This window comes from Nothobranchius furzeri, chromosome 4 (assembly GCF_043380555.1).
Source record: "Nothobranchius furzeri strain GRZ-AD chromosome 4, NfurGRZ-RIMD1, whole genome shotgun sequence".
In the NCBI taxonomy this organism is placed as follows: Eukaryota; Metazoa; Chordata; class Actinopteri; order Cyprinodontiformes; family Nothobranchiidae; genus Nothobranchius; species Nothobranchius furzeri.
Window position 1 is genome coordinate 7,680,279 of NC_091744.1, and position 22,075 is coordinate 7,702,353.

The 22,075-nt window shown below is 40.4% G+C and overlaps 2 protein-coding genes across 4 annotated transcripts in view; both read right to left on the bottom strand.

Annotated features, from left to right (window-relative positions):
* LOC107390134 (testis-expressed protein 2) overlaps positions 1 to 16,315 on the bottom strand; it is a 36,863-nt gene extending 20,548 nt beyond the window's left edge. The window contains exons 1-2 of one of the 3 annotated variants that reach the window (XM_015966706.3): positions 15,992 to 16,315; positions 15,431 to 15,522 (exon numbers count right to left, since the gene is read on the bottom strand). The gene's annotated coding sequence lies outside the window, so the exon portion shown is untranslated. The remainder of the gene's footprint in view (positions 1 to 15,430; positions 15,523 to 15,991) is intronic. The other 2 variants (XM_015966699.3, XM_015966691.3) reach the window with 2 other exon arrangements.
* A 350-nt stretch (positions 16,316 to 16,665) lies between these two features.
* LOC107390126 (myeloid-associated differentiation marker homolog) lies at positions 16,666 to 19,168 on the bottom strand. The gene has a single exon (XM_015966679.3). The coding sequence runs from the start codon at positions 18,187 to 18,189 to the stop codon at positions 17,320 to 17,322; it is 870 nt and encodes a 289-aa protein (XP_015822165.1). The 5' UTR covers positions 18,190 to 19,168; the 3' UTR covers positions 16,666 to 17,319.
* Positions 19,169 to 22,075: the final 2,907 nt, after the last annotated feature.

Genomic DNA, 22,075 nt, shown 5'->3' on the forward strand with positions numbered 1-22,075 from the left:
CTGTGACCCGATTAATCATGTGCCCTGGCTACTTGGTCAAGGGAGATCTCCGGGTGACTGGTTAGCTCGCGTGACTTTCACCCGGAGTCGGGGGATCGAATCCTGACTGGACCATTATTTTTATATCCGCCACAGCTCTCTCTGAAGAATTCACAACATTGACTGCTTCAGCAACGCTGTGCCACTCCGTGGATTTTCTCTTATTTGTTTTGCAAAAGCACTTCCTTTCATCTCTCCACCTCACCCACAAGTACCTCAATTTCTGCTTCAGTGATATTGCGCTTCCTTGATCTGCCTTGATCTACGGTCACCATTGTCATTAGCGGAGCGCTGCAACAGCCGGCTTATGTATATGCATGAGATTCACAAGGCACTATGCATTGACTATTTATGGCAGTAAGTGGGCGTGGTGAGCCCGGGATGTGACTAAAAAGCAGCTGAGAACCTTTCTAGATCACTTCATACATCAGAAACTGAGATTGCGTGCAGCTGTGCGTACTCCGTGTTTGATAGATCACAGACCTATTTGGCGTAAGTACATTTTTTTTGCTGTGCTCAAGTACAGTTTTAGTAAGGATTCTACGCAATGTTTGATAAATGAGACCTCTGCTCATGACAACATGTGGGTCCAATGATTTCATATTGTCGTAAACGGAAATCCCAAAGTGCAGGAAAAACACTCGTGTGTAGTCAGATGAGAAAAGCTGAACAGAAACCATCAACTACTGCATGGTGGTGCAGTTGGTAAAACTTTTGTCTCTCAGCAAGAAGATGGCCCCTTGCATGTGTGAGCTTTTAACGGGCACTCCAGTTTCCTCCCACAGACCACAGACATGCAGGTCAGGTTAAACAGCTTTGGATAAAAGAGACCTATTGAATGAATAAACATAAACCTTTGTAGGCATTTGTTTCCAAAAGTAGAGCAACAGTAGCATGACTAAGATATTGTGTCAACACCTCATGTGTGACCTCATCATAAGCTCTAAATCACATGTCATTAGGCTTTCTGGAAGTATGGCAAGAATGAGAAACAAGGCCTGATGTCATGTGTCACTGAATCAGAGGCCTCTGATATTTACAGAGAATGCTGCTGTTGTGTCCTTGGGCTAGACACTTAACCCACCTTGCCTGCTGGCGGTGGTCAGAGGGACCGGTGGAGCGTGTGTATGGCAGCCTCGCCTCTGTCAATTCACCCCAGGGTAGCTGTGACTACATGGCTAAACTTCACCAGTGTGTGAATGTGTGTTTGAATGGATGAATGATACACCGTAGTGTAAAGCACTTTGGAGTCCTCTGACTCCGAAAGGCGCTATACAAGTGTGGGTCATTTATCATTGTTAAATAATTCTCAACGATAACCTGAAAAGTGTAACAGCTTCATTTAGTTATTAAGAAGCAACATTTAACAAGGTTTTAGTTCGGAGTAAAATAATTGATCAAATGGTGGTTTTACGTTACTGAAAACTTTTGATTGAATGATGAATCAGACTGTGAGGCGCATCTACAAATGTAGAAACTCCAAACATCTGCAACAGCCAGAGCTCAGAAGACCTCATGCTGGACAAGGTACCTGTAAACTACAGCTCATGTATGTCAAAAGACAAAAGGATGATTTGGCCACAAATGCTATAAATTATTATTTTTTTAAGATCAAGTTCACTGAGGAACTATTTTTTTTACTTATTTCTGAAAATGATCGGTCACGGAGTTTGTCAATGAAAATGGTCTTCTACCCCTATTTCCTGCATTAGCTTCTGATAGAAAATAGATGGTGAAGCTCTAGGAATTGAAAATCCTGACATATCTGCATCACACCATTACTCAACATTCATGGACTCACATCTGGACTCACGACTAGAAGGCTGTTGTTGGTTTAGCACTATTATGCGTCTGCATACCCCTCTGAAAGTAGGTAGCTGCACCCCTGACCATCACTATGGAGAATATTTCTGCAAGTCATCCAACGTGTTGCTAATTCAGCACAACATCAAGCCTTTAAGCTTCATGGGAACATCTCCATTGCAGACATGGGTCACATTAAGATGTTTGTAATGGGACAGAAGGTAAAACACAAGACAGAAGACATGCAGGGAATGAGTTGCCTCAGGCGAGACCAGAGGAGGTCCTTTGAATCTTGAAGGGTTTTCTTCTCCGTTATACTACAGGTGTAGCTAAGAACAGAGTCCCGTGACACAGTCAGATAAACTGGCTGCCTGTTGTCAGTATCACTGTACTGAGGCTGTACTCATAAAAAATTGCTGATGACAGAAATGGCTCTACCTGTTGGAGAAGAATGCCCTCAATCAGTCTGAGCACTTCCTCTTGTTTTAAAACATCCTAAAAGGTGCTAAAGAAGCCAGTCGGACGAGTCACCGTTAAGAAACCTGAACCGTCAATCCCTACATGGGATCAGGTGACTGTGTCCAAGCCCACAGTGGGCCTAGGGTTGTATGTCTGGAGGCAAGGGTCACCAAAAATCAGTACAATCCTGGTTTGATCACTGTTACCCTACAACTAAATATCTGTCCTCTGTTACAGAGAAAACAACCACAAAAGGGATGAAAAAAACCCAATCAAACCATTTCAGATGAGATGTTACATTTCATGGCCCCTTTTCACCACCTTTCAGGGTTTTTCCACCAAAGGTTCCAGTGCTAGATTGGAGAGGGTTCAAACTGGTTCAGCGTTTGCAAACACACTTGACTGATCCACATTTGTCAAGACCACAGTAGTAAACATGAGCTACACAAGCAGGATCCATATAGATCAGCTGACGATATTGAGGACAAAAGCATATACATGATGTTTCAAATGGTGGTTATTATTGAAATTAAAAGCCACTTTAACAATGTGACCGTTGATTAAAACACAAACTGCAGGAAGATTCGAGATGATGGGAAGATGTTTGTCCACAACTAATCTGACGTCTTATCCAGTCCAAAGCGGAGTATTTAGTCTTAAATCAAGCAGAGAAAAGGGAAACTAAAGGAGATTTTCAACATAGCAATCACAACATTTTCACTGATGGTTGGTCTCTTCTGACCAAGCAAAGGACAGTGCTGAGATAGCACCACATGGTGGTGGGGCCAGAGTTCAGGAGGAACCAGGAAGAGCTGGTGCTAAGTTTAGGTTTTGGTTTAGAATAGAAATTTGATTGGTGGATAATTCTTATGTGTAGGTCGTTGCCACATTCCAGCCGAACTTACTTTCTGAAAGGAAAAGAAAACTGAACCTGTTCTCGAGAATGTGAACAAACTAGTGAGACAGACAGGAACAGTGATGGTGTTGAGGTCATCATGAGCATGTATTTTCTGAAAATTAGAACAGGTGAAAAAGACGGTACAAACACAGTGATCAGAGAACAGTATTTCTCCATTTAGTTTATTCAAGGATCATTTCCAACGGTATTTTACCAAATGGCTACTTTAACAACAAGAAGGACCTCAAATAGTAATTAGTTAAACAAATTTAAGGTTTGTCTTCAAATCCATATACTACAATGGCAAATTAGAAAGATTAGCTTAAAACATTTTTACATGCTTCGTAACAACATTCTAATATATTATAGCCTTAAAAATACCGCGGAGATAAAAAGAAAATTAATAAAGTTGTTCTCTCACATTTGTCCAAAACACCTCCACCAATAATGCGAAAAAGCGACTATTGGTCCATGCCGTTGTTGGTTTTGCTGAGCCGTCGCACATCTCTGAATCCTCCATTCATTACGCACTTGTGTACCACGGGTGTGAGAGGTTCTACGCTCAATAATATTAGAGAAAAACGGTGACTAGTGCTTAGCACCATCTCGTTTCCTATGTCAATGCATGTTTCCGATTCTAGCAGAAGTGTCTCAGAGAAGAGGCCCAATGGGAGGGGGTGAGTGTTCCATGACTGTGGTAAATGCTTAACGGCCTGTGTTTGTATAGTACCTTCCTAGGGTTCTACCACACCCCAAGGCACAGTCAGTCATCTGCCCATTCACACATACACCCGCACACTGGTGACGAGCTACAATGTGGCCACAGCTGCCCTGAGGTGCACTGACGGAAATAAGACTACCCAACAATGGCACTAACGGTTCCTCTGACCACCACCAGTAATCAAGGGAGGTTAGGTAAGGACACAAAAGCAGCATTCTCTGCTGGGAGCCGGGATCGAACCTACATGCTTGTGATTACTGCACAACCCACTCTACCTGAGCTACTGCTGCCTTGTTTGAGTGTTAGCATTGTAAGCCTAGCTTGTTCTGTAGATTTGCTATCACAGAATCAAAAGTGCATTAAAGGTATGCCTTAAAGGCATTTGTCTAAAGAAAGCACATCAAGATCCAAAGTTTTGACACATGCTCAGTAAGGAAACACATTTCCTACTATGAAATTCTTAAATTGTTGGATGCCAAAAATGTAGGTAAAAATACATGATAAAAAGTATGTAGAAATACAATAAAATGATATGTTATAAATTGCAGAGAAGCATCCACATCCTAGGTTAAGGAAACGCCAATAACCTCTCAGGTCAGATAGTTACAGAATGATTTAACTGGCTCAGTTTGTCAAAACGAACACCGTTCCAAAAATAAGGCTTATGATTATAAACACGATATCAGAATGATTTTATCCTGATACCACCTCTGAGACAGACACAGCTTTTAAGTTCTTAAACATTTCCCTCTTTCTGTGAATGTTAAGAGTCTTAGCTTCTGTCAGATTTAGAGCAATATGACTTTTGGTCAATAGCCCACGAAGACAGCTGAATTACTCAATCATTAGCCTGTAATGGCTCAGCTGTTGTGAATCACAACAGCAAGAACTTGGAAGCTCATGAGGAGCATGTGACAAAGCTTCTACTGAGAATGGGAAGTTAAACAATCCTGAATGAAGAAAACAGAGAAAGGTGGGAAGAAAAGGTAACAGCAGGTTTCGCACAGAAAACAGTGACTGCAAAAAGAGACACTTAAAATTAGATTAAAACACTCAAGTAGGGCTGCAACAAACGATTATTTGGATAATCGATGAATCGGATGGGGTCTCGACACGATTAATCGATTAATCGGATTACATGGGGACGTTTTTAAAAACTGCTAGGGAAACGTTATTTCTCTCCTTCCTTCACTTTATTAAACACAACATTATTAGAAAACAGTTCAATAGCAGAAAAACAACATGCCATCAGCTAAATTGTCTTATAAGGTGTATAGACAGAGACCCTAAGCTACACCTATCTGTGACCTAAAATGCTTGGTCCAAGTTAAACAGCTTAAAGAGCAAGTCAACCCCTACCAGAGTCTAACTCCACTCCCACTTCATGTTTGAAAAATGCAACAAATGCTGTTGCCTGGCACAGTGGTACTCAACATTTTTTCACTGATGTACCCCCGTGAAATATTTTTTTCAGCCAAGTACCCCTAATCAGTGCAAAAACATTTTTGGTTGTAAAAATCAAGACCTTAAATAGGTGCCTTCAGTGACTGATTTATTAAACTTTGAAACGGATAAACAAGTACAAAATTCAACCATTTGGGAAAAAAAAACTATTGAATATTTTAAATGTTAATACTCCATAACTAAATGTATTGGAAATATTTTTCATCACTAAAATGTGATTCTAATTAATTAATTGAAAATAGTCACCATAAAACTATTTAAAACCATAAGAATACCCATTGAAAAATCCATAAATGTGCAAAACACTGCACATTTTTTGTAGTATCTCTTGAACTATTTGGAAAAAATATATATATAACTAGAAATATTTAAAAAAAAATCAAATACAGGCCAAAGAAATGATTAAGCTAATTATAATTAAAGATTTGTGCTCATAAAAAGCATATCAACATAAAGTGTTCTCTTTTGGGATCATAGTATATCTGTTCTCTAAAAGAAATCATCAACGTCATTTTAAATAACAATTGCTAAAAACAAATGTAAATCTCAAAATATATTTTTAAAAATCAAAAAGAAGACTGAAATCTTAACATTACTGCACTGATCGGAGTGTTTTTATAGACTTTTTAGTGAGACACTTGGGCTTGTGCTTCACTGAGGATCTTTTTCATCCTTGGTGGCAGGGAGGCAACTGCTGTGATCAAGCTCTTTTTTAGACACAGTCTGCTTCTCTGATGTACCCCCTGGAGTTTCTTTACGTACCCCCAGGGGTACGCGTACCCCCATTTGAGAAAGGCTGGCCTGGCAGACCGAGGGCGGAGCCGCTAACAAACACACACTCAGGCTCACGACAGCATTGTGACATCATAATGTACCAGTTTACATCATAGCATACTTCTTAGCCAATAGCGGTGGCAGATTTAAATTAAAATACAGTGCAGAGTTTTTACCTGACAATGGCACAACACTGCCAGTTTTAGGCAGAATATTTACATTTTAACTAAGATGCACTGAAGTGCCAAATTATTGACTACATGTGTCTGCAGCACGATTAGACACTCATTTAGTTTATAAGCAAAAAAAAGTATTTGGGGGTGACTTGCTCTTTAAGGGGAATTCTCATCTGTTTTGTTTGATCTCATGTGTAGACATTTATTATAATTGGGGATGTCAAACAACTAATTTTTAAATGTAATTAAACATAGGCTGTGAATTAATCAAAATTAATCACCATTTCCAAAAATGACTGAAAAAATACCAAATAAAACAAAAGTAAATGAATGCCATCCTCCTTGTGATGATGCCCTGGGCAACTGCCATAAAGTCACATCAAGAAATGCTGCTGATCATTCCAATGATCCCAAATAGACTCACATTAGGCCACATGAAAGCAACTGAACCCAAAAATATATTAACCAGTAAATAACTGCACTCTCACACAACACGCCTGCAGCAACAGTTAGGACTCCTCCCTCCCTTTTAAAAGCGTTTTCGCTTCTGAGGACATTGTGGTTGTAAAGCCACATGCTAGTGGTCTGGCCCCGGTGTGATCAACCAGTTTCTGCGGGAATGTGACGGCGGAACCGGTTCGAAGCAGTGCGAGTCCCCCCCCCCCCCCCCCCCTTGTCTAATAGCGTCGCGCTTACGATTTTATAGACTTTTTTTTACGAGCTTAGGGCATGTCTAGCCTGTGTAATAATCCGGGGCTTGGGTGAATCACTTTTGAAAAGTTTTTAACTTACCCGGACACAGAGCTCTCTCCTTCCTCGCTGATGATTCGGCACGCTTGCATTTAAGATGCTGCATCATCACCGTAGTACTCCCGTGCCATGCTAAGTCTGACCTACAAACGTTGCAGGTAACGAAGGTCTTCGTCTGATTTAACTGAAAATGCTCCCAAACTTTAAGAAGTTCTTACTTTTTTGGGCTTCTGCCATGTTCCTCTTCCAAACACCTGCCGGCTCTCCCTCGCGCTGATCTGACTTGCTCCGGTCTGCGCCATGGTCTGCGCGCAACGGCGGGCGGGAAGAGGGGGGGGGGCTTTTGGAAGAGTTGTGTGACACAACGAATCGATGACGCAATTCGTTGCCAACGCTTTTAGTAATCGATTTTCATCGAATTTATCGATTCGTTGTTGCAGCCCTACACTCAAGTTTAGTAGAACCTTGTTAAATAAGGATCTCGTTAGCAACTGTTTAAGCACATTAACAAGTCCTCATTATTTTTGCATGAACATCTTGGCTGCAGCAACCACAAAATTGAACCTGAGCAGGGATCCAAGCTGCTGTAATCAAACATTCAGCCTGTTCAGGTGCGCCCTCAAATCAGACATGCTAGAGTGGTTCATGTTAAGCATCTTGATGTCTTGTTATCAACTGATGGTAGGAAAGAGCAAGACACGGACCGACGAACTGGGACTTTATCTTCAGTAATGAGGGCATTGCTGTCATCTGAAACTGAGCTCAAATAAAAGGCAAAGCTACTGATCCAAAATACGGTCATGAGATTTGGATCCTGGATACAAGTGACTGAAATGAGCTTCCTCTGCAGAGCGGCTAGGCTCAGCCGTCACCTGGAGTTTAGACGTCCGTTAGGATGGTCATCTCACAGGGAAGAGAACTCAGGACAGCTCTCTGATGGCATTCACATCTGGGTCGGCCCAGTCCTGCCCTAGTAGGTCAATTGTGTTCACATCTGGGTAATCTGTGCATTTTCTGTGCTCAAAGACCGTTTTTTCTGGCCTACTCTCCAACGGTCAGCTTGGTACTCAGTTGACACAACACACCCATTATGGACTGATTGGCTGGATGAAGTTCATGCCTACCTACTAGTGGGAGTCTGATTGCCGGGTAAAGTCAGCCAGCAACGGCATCACGAATGCGTGATTCATTACCAATCTGGATGTAGTGGATGCATCTTATCCAAGTGCAGCTCAGACCTGCCACTCCAGCCACAGCAGTGTGAGGGGAGACTGCTGTGAGAGAAGCTCACAGTTGATTGGTTAGAGCTCAGTGGGAAACCATATCGTCACCAGACGTTTGTAAAATTGGAAAAGCATGAAAGGAAAAGATAATAAGCAACATTCACGTTGCTTTAAAACGCTGATTCTAAAACTCCCAAAGCTGAGAATGCAGTGGAAATCCCCCGCACAACACAGTATTTTAACATGCAGGGCACCATAAATACTGGCACCCCTTCTGGTCATTGAATGCAGTCACTTTTCCAGTACCCTGAACAGATGAAATTATGGCGTACTTTGATAGAAAAAACATTTAAAAAAATATTATTAATGTGCGTGGATGCTTTTTATGGCTGATCAGTGACATCACTCTCTGCAGAAACGGTGGCGATATGCTGACATCTCAGCAAAGTCCTGAAAGGGCTGATTTTGTATGGAGACAATGGCTGAAAGGGTCAAAACCATAAAATTTTTCCTGTCACCCTCCCTCCAGAAATTTCCAGAAACTCCTATAGTGGAAATTTGGCTAATGATAACTAGGGATGCACCGATCAGGTTTTTTGCTGCCGATCACCGATACCGATATCAAGGAATGCTGATCACCGATCACGTGGATTGGCCAGAAATTTTCTACAACATTATAATGAGTGGTACAAACTACATAATCTGGGAATAAAGGAAATGTAACCTAATCTAAAATGGTCTGTATTAAGGTTGCCACGCTGTGAAAATTTAACCTCACGGTTATTGTGACCAAAATTATCACGGTTTTCGGTATTATCGCGGTATTTTTTTTAAACATGCTACATTTTCACACAATTAAATGAACCCTGTATGTCAGGAAATATTGTCCACAGTTTGTCTAAATTTTGCCTAAAATGTGTTATTTTGTAATTATGTTGTTTATTTGTTTCCATTTTTTCCCTTTAGTCTTTAAAATACCAATATTTGCCCATAATTTCTTATTTTATGTCTGATGTCATCATTTAAAAATATTAGATCAGATGATACTCAGTACTCAAGTAGCCTTCTAATCAGATACTTTTACCCTTACTTGAGTAATAAACCCTATATCAGGAAAATATTGTCCTCGGTTTGAGTCCTTCCAGTGAGCTTTGCAGATGTGGGAAAATGTCATCAGGCAGTAATCATTGTTGAATTCATAATTATTCTCGGAGAGACCAACTCTTATCTGCCCCTGGGAGCCCCGTAATGCATGGCGTCATTTCAACATGGCGGTGTCCGCAACACGGTTTATATGCAGGTAGCGGCGCTGCGGCTGCTTTATATAGTGACTCGTTGCTTTCTCCCTCAACCCAAATCCGCAGGATCACACATTTTAGCTAAAACGCTAACGTTAACTTGCCTAGCGTTGACTGCAGAGTTGTGGGAGATGGTCACGCAGATGTGTCATGAGATTTGAAGCGTTGCTGCCTTTCACACACTCTTTGCTGCACGTGCTGCAAACAGGATAGCCGTCTTCTATTAACTCCCTCGGCATTCTTCAAATATCTAAAATATGCCCGTACTTCCGACTTTGTCTTCTTTGAGGGATAATAAATGTCCTCCTGAGTGCTGCCGTCTCCTCCTTTGGCCATTATTTCAGCTTTAGCTTCAAGAAAGTTTTGGTCGTAAACAACAAAGTGCGCATGTGCCGCCAGCAACTTCAGCCGATGATACGGTGGCTGGTAAGGGTCACCGCGCCTACACCGCAGCCACGGTAATCCACCGAGATAATAGTTTTTTTTAAGACGGTTATTATTATTGTCAACTTTTTTTTTACCGGGGTTTACCGCTACACTGGTTACCGTGACAACCCTACCTGATCGGTCTGCTTTGATCTATTTTGAAAATTCCGATCAAAACCGATAGGGGCGCTATCGGCCGATTACGATCAAATGCCGATCCATCGGTGCATCCCTAATGATAACCACAACCAATAAAACTGCTTATTAATTTTATTTTATTTTATTATTTAAGTCTGATTTAGTGCAGGATTGAACTGTAGTTCAGTTGCCCTCAGACTTTCAACCATTTGAGTCAAAAACAAGCAGAAAAAATTAAAACTTTTAGGTCTGGTTAAACTAAAACGTCTATATCTGAAAGAAAATTTACCTAAAGCACGTGAAGACTAAACCAAAGGATCTGTAACCACCAAGACAAATTAGGAATTGTGTGTTTGAGGACATCATCTGCACATTAAGCTCCATTTGGTCCAACTCTGAAATTCCCAAAACCAACTTCCTGCTTCCCTTCCACAAAAACTCCTCTGTTAAACCAAATGATTTCCAGATACAGGCAGAGATCAACATGTTGCATTCATCGGTTTCCTCTAAACACAGATACTTCACAGAAAGACTGGGTTTGACCACAAGAGATTTTCGTGTTCTGTTAGAGAGCTGGGATTTATTGTCCTCCCAGTTTCTAATTACGTCTGCCACGACTGCAAAAAGCAGCAATATAATCTTTTTGGAGTAATTAAATTTTGTGCCACTTCAATCAGTTCAACAAGAGCAAGTTTCTGAGGCCCACATGGACCAAAACCCAATAACAGGATGAAACGCCACCAGAGAAATACAACAATAACACTACTGCAAAGATCACATAAGAAAACCATTTAGAACATTTTATATCCAAAGTTGGATTTAGTTTAAATGTGGAGTAAAAAGTAACAGTAGTTCTGTACCGGTCAACAACAAATCAACGTGAAACTAATTAAATTCTTGGAATGCTATAATCATTTGTGTTGGACGAACTGGCCAAAGCTTTTCTCTGGCAGACCGTAATGACAAAAGAGGGCTTTGTTGTGAGTGTGAGAGCAGCTCATTGAAGCCTGAAATGGTGACCGACTGCATGAAACTGTACAGAAGCTGCTTTAGTGAAACAACAGACTGCTGCATTATTCCTAAGGGCCCAAATTAAAATCCCAGAAGCATCCAGCGATTTTCAGACATTGTGTGTGTTTTCAGCAATTCTGCTCTCGTGCTGCCATCCCTGAAGGCGCTGTAGCTTTATGTCTCAGAATCAAGTGAGAAACAGGACATTTATTTATAGACCTACTATATTTACACATTTCTCCACCTCCTACCTTGGATCCATCTCGTTCTGTTGGTAACAAGTGATCATTAAGGTGACGGGAGCGTGACGACTGCTGCTGGCTTACAGGAGACAGCAGTGGAAACATGCTGCAAGCGGGTGTTCTGTCACAGTTTCATACCCTCTCAGAAATGTTCATCAATAAGAGTCTCAGACATCTTAGCTTCACAACTCTTAGTGCAAATCTGAGTTGACAGAAAATATTGATCCCTTGTGGTGTTTCACTTATACTAGATCGTTTTATCGATAACGACCTACAAATGCTTTTGTGGAAATCCCGACCCACCCACATGTCCAACAAAACCTTGGACATTGGTCTGATTAAAAAAATGCTGACTACACCCGTGTGGTAATGGGTGAACAGCTTTATTGTAAAGATTGTGTGCAGTTTTATTCTGAATACCTGCACACTTGTGGACATGTAGACTTTAGTTATCAAGTCTTCTTAAACGTGTAGAGTCAATCTGAACACATCAGACACAAAACAACTAAAGGAAAACCTCTCGGAAATAAGAGACGAGTTATATGTTGCTTGAATTCAGCCCAAATGAGCCAAAAGTCTGGAGCCCGAAAACCACAAAACGCTTAAGGGCCAAACGCCAAACAGAGTTAGCACATGACAAGAAGATCATGGTTTTAGTGTTTTTGTGTGTGAGCGGGAACCCCATTCAAGATGGACACCACCGCTGATCGATTTAGAAAACAAGAACAACAACTCTACGCTGAGACTCATCAAAAACACATAATCAAAACAGATCATGTGAAATCTTGTGGTAATGTGCATGATGATATTTTTTAAATGTCACCAAAACAACTATAAATCCATTATATCACAAAAAAAATGATCTTTGTTTCAAACTCTGACCTGATGGAGGACATTTATACCTTTAATGATACAAAAAGTCCAGCTTAATCTTATATTTCCCACTGCAATGTGTTGTAAAAATAATTTTAATGAGACATTATCAATTTAACACTAGTTGTTATACTCACGTCATTGTAATGCATCATGTGTGTTTTACCTTTAACGTTAGAATTTCTGAGGCCAAACTGATAAAATCTTAACCAAATAAAACATTTAGAGTTGGGTCTGAGCTCCTAGGTCAACAGAGCTGTAGGTCGAGGACTTCACCAAGATAAGCTGCACATGCTGTCATGTATCAGTGAAAGATGAAAAAGACCCACTCTCTTAAAGAAAAAGAAAACGGCCCTTACCCGTTTATCTGCATGGAAACAAAAGCAGAATAAAATGTTTGGCTTTTAAAGCAAAGAGTTCTCCACTCCAATGAGCTGCTATGATTTTCTTAAACAAAGCTCCAAACATTTAAAAACTAACGAGTGACATCAGCTACTGTTAATTATTATTCAACACATTTATTTTTATAAAACAGACAGTAACAGGAAACGCAGATCCTCCCACAAATCCTTCCGTTATGCACCGGCGGAGCTGACGTGACGTGTTAAAGTGTGATATTTCCTTTATCTGCACCTGCTGCTTCAGACAGAAACCTCCGCTAATCTCTCACAAGTGATAAAATCTGTTTCTGCTTTTCGTTTGATGTTTTTGTCCATTTATCTTAGTTTAAAACATGGCGTTTCTGTGGATATAAACAATAATGCTCTTTATGTTGTAAACAGACATTCCCTTTTGTTTGATAGTGAAATATAAAAGAATGTGTCCGATTGTTTTCTTTTCCTATCAAGTATACGGTTCATTTGTTATGCCAAAAGTTACTTACCTAACAAAAACAAAGATTATTAAAGCCCCTTCCCTCCCATCTCATGTGTGTTGCCGAGCAACAACTGGCCTAACTTGTTGTTGATTTTAAGGTCCTTTAAAATTCGGATTTATTGTCTAAAGAATATTCTTTAAAGCCTCCTTTTCTTTAGCAATCTGCCCTGACATAATTATCCTATTGGGCAATCTTTAGACTATTCTCTAAAAGATGAAAGACTTTGGACTACCGGATTTTAACAGCATTTCTGATAATTACACATTTCATTTCATTTTCAGAACTTTAATGTATTTAGATATTTTTGGTCTGTTTTCTGTTTCTTTACATTTTTGAGAAGCAGAAAACTGTATTTCAGTTTGTATCATGTTCTGGTAAGTTCTTCAGCTTTTTCTCATCATATAAAAACTAAAATGTGCAAAGAAAAACCCACTTAAATTTACTACTGGTGAATTACGTCTAATGGGATCACTTAAAGAGACAATAATTCACAGCTCCAACACAAACATAATAACCACATACATACTAAAACATGTTGTACTGCATAAGAGTTGTCTGCACAGCAGTTGAACAAACACATTTTCTAAAAATCTGAAATCCTCATAAACCCAGACCAGCACCTGACCTTGCTCTTGGATAACTAAACAGGAACATAATAAGAAAACAACTTTTAAATAAGATTTCCAAATATTTAAGAGAAAAATGACCATTAAACACTGCACAAGTCCTACGTTTTAAAAACAGATTATCTGGTGAATCAAAGCATTTCTCCTCCGCCTGAGGGATAGAACCAAGTATATCCAAGCACAGAGAAAAAAACAAACCAGACATTAAACTTTTTTATAACCCAGAAAAAAAGAAGGTCAAAGTTAACATATCTGCTGATCGAACTTGTTGCTAAATCACTGGTAACTCTACTCCTAACTGCTGGTTCCCTAAATAACAGCAAAAGCTGCATAAAAGCACCCAACTGAAATGAACAAGCTACCATTGACAAACGGATTAGTCAGTTTGACATAAGGAAGCATACCAAATGATCTCAAAAAGCAGCATATTCTAAAAATGTTCTAAACATTTACAAAAACACTTCATGCACATCCCGCAGTAGCATTTACTCTGGTATCTTTGACATTGAAATTTATTTACTGATCTGAAACATTTATTTGTGATTAGAAAAAGTAGAAATCTGTGAGAGGGTAGATCCTTTACAGTACTATGATCAGTTTGAACCATCAACACATCCCTCCCCCAGCAGGGTAGGTGTATTTCTCACAAAACAGGACCAATGGCTTATGTCTTTTTATTTTCATACCCACAACAAACCAAACTATCCTAGCAAAAGGCTTTTCCCCCTATTTAAAATTGGAAACCGTTCTTTAAGCCTCTTAAAAGCATTTAACCCTGTGTTAGAGCTCACAATGACTCAGGATCCCTGATAAATGGCCTAATACGAGGAAGACAGTGTCCACAGGGTGGGTGAGATGGGGACACATGCACAAATGATCAATGTCCGATGGGGGTGAGGGTGTCAGGACATGGCAGTGTGGACAAGCGAGGGACAATGATAAGGCATTTGTTCATAGTCTGAATTTTCCCAGTACATCCTGGAACGCGAGTGGCTCCAACATCCTTCCTTGTTATTTTCCTCTTGTCCAACAAGGAAGTTAGCAGTAGCTCAGGCTAGCGTTGTTGTGGAGTTAGCATCACTGCAACCACGTTTAGATACGGCTCACGTTGAAGTGGATTGGGGCATGGTAATTTAAGGGTGTATGTCAATGCTTATGGTGTGTTAAACCAGCTTTTCTCAGAAGGAACCATTTCTTCATTGCCATTACAACATTACTAATTCAGACAGGGGAGCAGGGCGGAGACAGCAAAGACTTTTTAGTACATTAAGTATCCCAAGTTGCCCATGTTAGATAAAGATGAATGAGGTTTAAATTCTAGGATCCCTTTCAGGACGGTGGCTTCTTCAGTGGACAGACACATTTTAACACACAACTTTACTCAGCGATTAAAATCCTTCTCATGTGTCTGCATTTGAAGTAGGAAAAAAAATTACAAATTGCTGTAAATAAATTTCTTTAACCCTTGGAAGAACTGGAGGACACTGCCTTTCTACAACCTACCTTTCGTTATTCAGAGCTACATTTCTCCTCTAGCTCTCTTTCTCAATCTAGACTTTGCCCCCTCTCAGGTCATTTGTAGCTCAGGAAACGGATCAATAATGAGTTCAGATTTACTGGCTAAGTGCTTACCTTGGATACTCAGTGCCATTCAATCCAGCCTGGGACTTGCATCTGCCTTCAGCAGAATCAAGTTTCACATGTCCGTGATGCTCAGGGGTCTTCTGAAAAAAGAAAAACAGGAGGAAAATACATAGTATTAAAAATGTGCAAAGAACGTGAAAAGCCAAGTAAAAAATAAATAAGTAAGGAGGTGTTTATTTTATATATATTTAAAGGTATTAAAGGAGTGTGAAGGCGACATATGGCAACATAACCTTCAGAAGCGTTGATATAAATTAAAATTAAAAGAGCAAATAGCCTGTTAGCTTGTTTTTTTTAACTCTTTAGCTTAAAGTCTAAAACACTAGTAAAACTAGCTTTTCCTGTAAAGCAGGTTTGAAAACACGCTAAAACGGGATAAACGACACATTTGGGTTTTGCTGGTTCCGACACAACTTCAAATACACACAATAAGAGCATCTTATGCAAGAAAAAACGTTCCCGTGTCGAACTTGACCACAAACTGGTTTTAAAGTCTTCCCGAACTATGCCATGCTGCTTTAAAAAGAACAAAATCAAGATATAGCTCACCGTGTGTGGTAGGAAACGTCATTGTGGTCGAGGCAAACCGAACAAAACCAAAACGAGTTCGATGATTCAGTTGTAGAAACGTTTAGTACCGTTTATCGGTTCCACGTACCAAAGTTGACTCTCGTTTTCTCGCTCTGGCTGTTGACAACTAACTGGATTCAGTTCCTTAAAGAAATAGGAGAAAAAAACGCTGGGGTGCTGCTGTTAGGCTTAAGCAATCAAACCCAGCAATGAATTGGCGGCATGTTAACAGGTCTTGAGGGTGAGCGATCGAATTTTCGACGCTGCAACTTAGCATGCCTAGAACAGAGGAGACAGATGTGATTGTAAACTGTTAACTAAATAAATACGTTTGGACACATCTGAGCATTGTTTTGTGGCATAACTGCGTCATGTATTAGTGCTTTATGTGAGTTGTAAACATTTAAAGAACTTTATGGAAGAACACACACACACACACACACACACACACACACACACACACACACACACACACACACACACACACACCAGCAATTCTGGCAGCTCAAAATAAACTTTTTTATATGCATGATGGATGTTTTTCTATTTACACATTTCTGAACAAATTTCAACTATTAAAAATAAATGAGATAATTTCTGGAACTCAGGTTAAGGCCTTAGGTTCTGTGTGATCATTAATCACAAACTTCTAGAACAATTAACTTGTTTTATTAGATTATAAATTCAAATATATTCATGATATAGGAAACATTCATCTTATCCTACATTTAAAATCACTGCTATGGAGTAGGAAAACACTTTGATGTAATGTTGCCCCCTAGTGTTGACAAATGGCAGCAAAACTGAAGTAAACGTAGATAAAGGTAAATAATGGAAAAAAAAAACATTCAGGATTTAACCCATCAGTTCTGCTTTTTTCTGTGGGATTTATATGCTAGAGTCATAGTTGAAAGTTTGAAGTTCAGGATGAGAAAAGGAATCACCACAGGGGAACAAATATTATTGCCTCAATAAAATTAAAACTGTCACCTAACCAACAGGCTGTATAGCAGGTGTGTCATATTTAACGTAGCATTTAGAAGAACACCACAAATTACTCCGCTGGTCTAAGAAGACAGTTGGACATTACGGGAAACTGTTTGGAGCAAAAGCCGTCATTCAGTTTGACTTTAACCCTCTCAGGCTCAAAATAAGTTTTGATAAAAGGACGGACAACTAAGTCCTTCAGGTGTACTTCTGAGTTAAGAAATGCTCATGAAATATGTGTGTGGAGTAACCAGGTAGGTAGGTTTTAACTGTTTCAAATCTGCAACGCCTGCCTCTAGAGGGTTAAAAAGCACGCGTCCTCACATGTAATTCCTGTCACACAGTAGTTTGATGGAGAAGGCGAGATCCACCGTGTAAGCCAACAGTGTGATGCTAGAAACCACCGTTTCCATGATGACTAACACAGAATTGTCTTGGATGCTTAGCTGCAGTAGCTTGGTTAAACAAATCACTGTAGCCATCATGTAGAGCAGAACTCCAACCAGACTGAAGAAGGCCAAAAATCTGTCAAAAGGCAGGATGCATCGCCCAGCAAGGTCCCCTAGAATCACCACCAGGGTGATGAGAGACATGAGGATACAAACACCACATGAGATGCTCAACACCCACAGATGCCAGTCTTCTATTACACTGTGTTGTCTGGAGACCAGCACAACCAGCGGAATCATCTGAAGTCCTCCCCACAGTTGAAGGATCTTTAGAAGACCGGCAGTGCTGCCCATGTAGCCTCGTTGGTCGTGGGCTTGGGTACGAAGCATAAGGGACTCCGAAGCATAAGCCAGAACGGAAAGGCAGGACATGACTGCAGCCGCCACAGAGCGTGGTGACACTTTGTTATGATCCATGACCCTCCAAGCAAAAACCACCGAGGAGCTGAAGGTCATTAGCGCTCCCAACACTGCTACGGTCATCGTTAGGTTCTTCCACGATATTGGGATGAGGCTGTGAAACTGGATGACGTTGAGAATGTGAATGAAGAGAGTCACCACGAAGAAGAAACACCAGGTGAACATACCGAGGATCCAGAACGTGTTCAGATCAGGAGAACGCTCTGGAGAATCCTGTGAAGCTACGAGACTGAAGGTAGCGCAACAGAAGACAACTTCCAATGTTCGCACCGTGAAGAGCGGACTGGTGAAGTCCCGGGCCTCTAGCACAATCACAGGCATTGTCCCAGTTTGTAATCCAAATGTTTCTGTTTGCCCGACAATGCCTTGGTTTCTCTTCTTCTAGATGTATTTTTGGAAAAAAGTGTGATTCCAGAGCTCAATCCCAAAACTCTCAAGTAAAATCCACCTGATGCAGTTTGGTCCAGTCCATAAAAATGAGCTGCGTGAAGAGGTCAAAAACCACAGAAAAACTCTGTAGCATCAGGTTCTTCTCCTGTCATCCTTCTCATCTCCATCAGAAACACTTAAAAAATAACGTCTCTTAGAACATAATTAAGAAGCAATGTTGCAGCAACCAAACCTCGCCTACTCTTCCACTTCCTTTCAGAGGCTTTTGCAGAGCACTTTCAGTCTCACTAGAGGTAGGTGCAATTGACCGCAAAAAAGAAACAAAGCAAACAAAGCTATCTTCCTCTTAGTCTCAACACGCGTGACATGCACTTCCTTTGTTCCCAGGCACAAGCAATAAATTAGAAACCTACCAGAGTTGTTGGGTGGTATATTTGAAATTGCATGTGCTGTACTTGTTTCAGGAGATTTGTTGATGGTGGTAGATCATCAACGTTGCTTTGTTAGTTCAGTTTGTGGGTGTGTGCCAACTCACAGCCCCAAAGAGATGAAACTGGTTTTATGAAGCACATCTGGTCTTCTTTTGCAAATTCACACATGGAAAACAAAGTTCTGTTGCAGAGGCATGCTGCAGAGCTCTAGAGCGCCACCACTTAGGTCACAAATGCAACCTAATTTCTCAATGGTGCACCTGAAAGGGTGGATCTAGGCAGGGGCGGCGTTAGGCCCGGCTACTTGGGCTGAAGCCCCGGATATTTCATGGAAAGCCCCGGATCTAAATCGCGGAAGTAACATGCAGTACCAAAGTCCAACAGAGAGGGAGCAGCTGACAGTAGTTTGTATACAGCCTGCCTGAGCCTCCACCACTGAAGAAGAAGCCCTTCAGCAGCCGGTTTCTTCTACACTCTGCCTGAAACGCATGAGTGAAGATGGACATAAGGACGTTTTTTAGACAAAAAGTACAACGACAGAACTCCAGCTTTGATGAGACTGGTGCTGACTCTGGTTTGTGAGACTTATTTGAAAATGTTTGTTGTGCTGCTGGTTTGCCTAAAGTTAGCTTATCAGGTAAAGTTGATGGAGAAAGAAAGGGAATATTTACTATCACACTAAACACTAACAGGAACAATACTCTGCCCTGAAAATGCTTAATGTGTAGCTTCAGATTAAAAATTATATGGTACAAGACAAATATATGATGTTGACTAGTGCGTGTCATGTGTGTGTGTGTGTGCGCGCGCGCGCGCGTGTGTGTGTGTTAAGCCCCGGATCTTCTTCAGTCCTAAATCCGCCCCTGGATCTAGGTGTAACCACTGGGCTGAGAGCATGGTTGAGAGGGGAAAAACAGACACACATTTCCCATATCATGGGCTAAACAAATCACAGGTAGTGAAGGGGAAACCCCTTCTTATTGGCTGTGAGTCAGAGAGGTGAACAGGCTAATCTAGCCAGGTAAACAGAATGGAAGTAGCAAAGATGAGGAAAGAAAGTGAAAAGAACGACTGGTTACTTTTTAGTTAATGTTAAATGAACAAAAATCACCGCCAGTGCTCTGGCACAAAACCATCAACCTCCTAGGATACGTCAAACCCAGGTTGGGGGACGGTATCATAATGAGTGATTCTAAGCTCACAGAAATTAAAAGCAGGAAATGTGTTGATGTCAAATTGAGACCCAATAAACTACAATGCACAAATAAAACGTTCAGGCCTTAACCCTGCAGACAGCAGGAAACAGATCATCAGACAAGGATGAGATCATTTTTGTTAATAATTAATCATTTATACATTTTACTTATTCCTCTTGACAACTGCTCTATTTGATGATGATGATAATGATGATGATGATGATGATCTAGTAAAATGGTGCCTATTACATAGCAAAAAGAGTTCAATTCCAAAATAATCATTAATAATTTAATAACAAGAAGGTGAACCTGACATTCAGCAGTCATAGCGCTTGCATCCAAACTGCAAAATCTGATTTCTAAGAAAGTAAAATAAGTCAACTTTTTAGACTTTTTTTCTTATTTTTAGTCTAAAAAGGGAAAAAATATCATCCAGAAAATACACACATTGTATTGTGTTTGTTTTCTCTGTATTTGCTACCTCTGGGTTCTATTTTTACAAAACATGGATGTTCTTTTCATCTATATGCAGACGACACCCAGGTTTATATTCCCATTAAACATGGCCTACCCAATTCTTTGGATCCTCTTCTAAACTGCCTAGATGAGGTTAAAACCTGGATGTCTGCAAATTTTTTACATTTTAATAATGACAAGACTGAGGTCATGCTTTTTAGTCCTAGTGTGTCCAGTGGGACATGTTCTGACCTTGGTCCACTAGCCCTTTTCTTGAAACCTGTAGTGACCAGTCTGGGAGTCCGGCTTGACAGTGATCTGCTTCTGGAAAAGCAAATCAGTGCAGTCACCAAAGCCAGTTTTTATCAGTTAAGAAGGATTGCCAAGGTTAAGCGTCTGCTCTCAAGTCATGACTCTGAGACGGTGATTCACGCATTTATTACATCACGTCTAGACTATTGCAACGCACTGTACCTTGGTCTTCCTCAGTCTCACCTCTCCCGTCTTCAAATGGTGCAAAATGCAGCAGCACGCCTATTGACGGGTTCGAGAAAGAGGGAGCACATCACCCCAATTTTAGCTTCGCTGCACTGGCTGCCTGTGGTTTATAGGGTCCAGTACAAGGTTCTTTTATTGGCTTTTAGAGCTGTACATGGCCTTGCTCCGCAGTATCTGTGTGAGCTTTTAGTAACTTTCTCCCCGTCTCGGTCACTGAGGTCAGCCGACCAGTTTCTCCTGGAGGTGCCGAGAACAAAGAGAAAGCTCAGGGGTGATAGAGCTTTCTCAGTAGCAGCTCCAAGATTGTGGAATGCACTCCCGATTCAGATTAGGATGGTTTCATCACTGTCGGGTTTTAAATCCCTCTTAAAGACTCATCTGTTCTCAGTTGCTTTTAATTCAGTTTGAGAATGCATCTGTTTTTAGTAGCTTTTATGTCAGTTTGATATGTTTGTTTTATCATGTTTTTACCTTGTGATTAACTTTTTATCTTGTTTTTAGAATTTTTTAGGAAATTCTGTTCATTTTGTCTTGTTAAGCACTTTGGTCAGCTTTTATGCTGTTATAAAGTGCTGTATAAATAAAGTTGACTTGACTTGACTTGACTAATATTTTTACTTGTTTAATATAAAATTATGTGTATCCATTCACAAAATGTTCTTTTTTCATTAATCATTCTCAACAAAATCAATTCAAAATTTTCCTTTTAGCTTGAAATTTAATATTTTTATATACACAAACAGCGGTCGACGCTCCGTAGTCATGAGCCATCTTGAAATACTGTAGCTGTTTAGGGACATAGAAGATAAGATGCTCCTCATTTCGTGTTTATACTTTGACATTAAAGTTGTCCTCTAACATTGAACAGGATGGCGCCAGTTCTCTGCCTGACAGCCTTGCTGGTGTGAGGAAATTCTGCTACTTCCCCTCGTGTTGCTTGCCCTGCATTAACTACATGTGATCGCCATGTGCCAATGTCTGATTAGGAATTACAAATTTTTACAAGCTGATAAATCTCAAAGTATGTGACTGGCATGGTTGAAACACACATATTTACTTTTCATCTAAATTGCAGTGCAACATATGTGTGATTCAGGGCGCAAGGCAAAGCAGACTAGAAAACAGTTTTTAGTTGACTTGCATTAATTTTTTTTTTGTTCTACCGGGGACCCGTGAGCTGACCGGAATGGGAAGAGACTGAGGCCTAGTCCACACGTAGCCGGGTTTTTTTTTAAA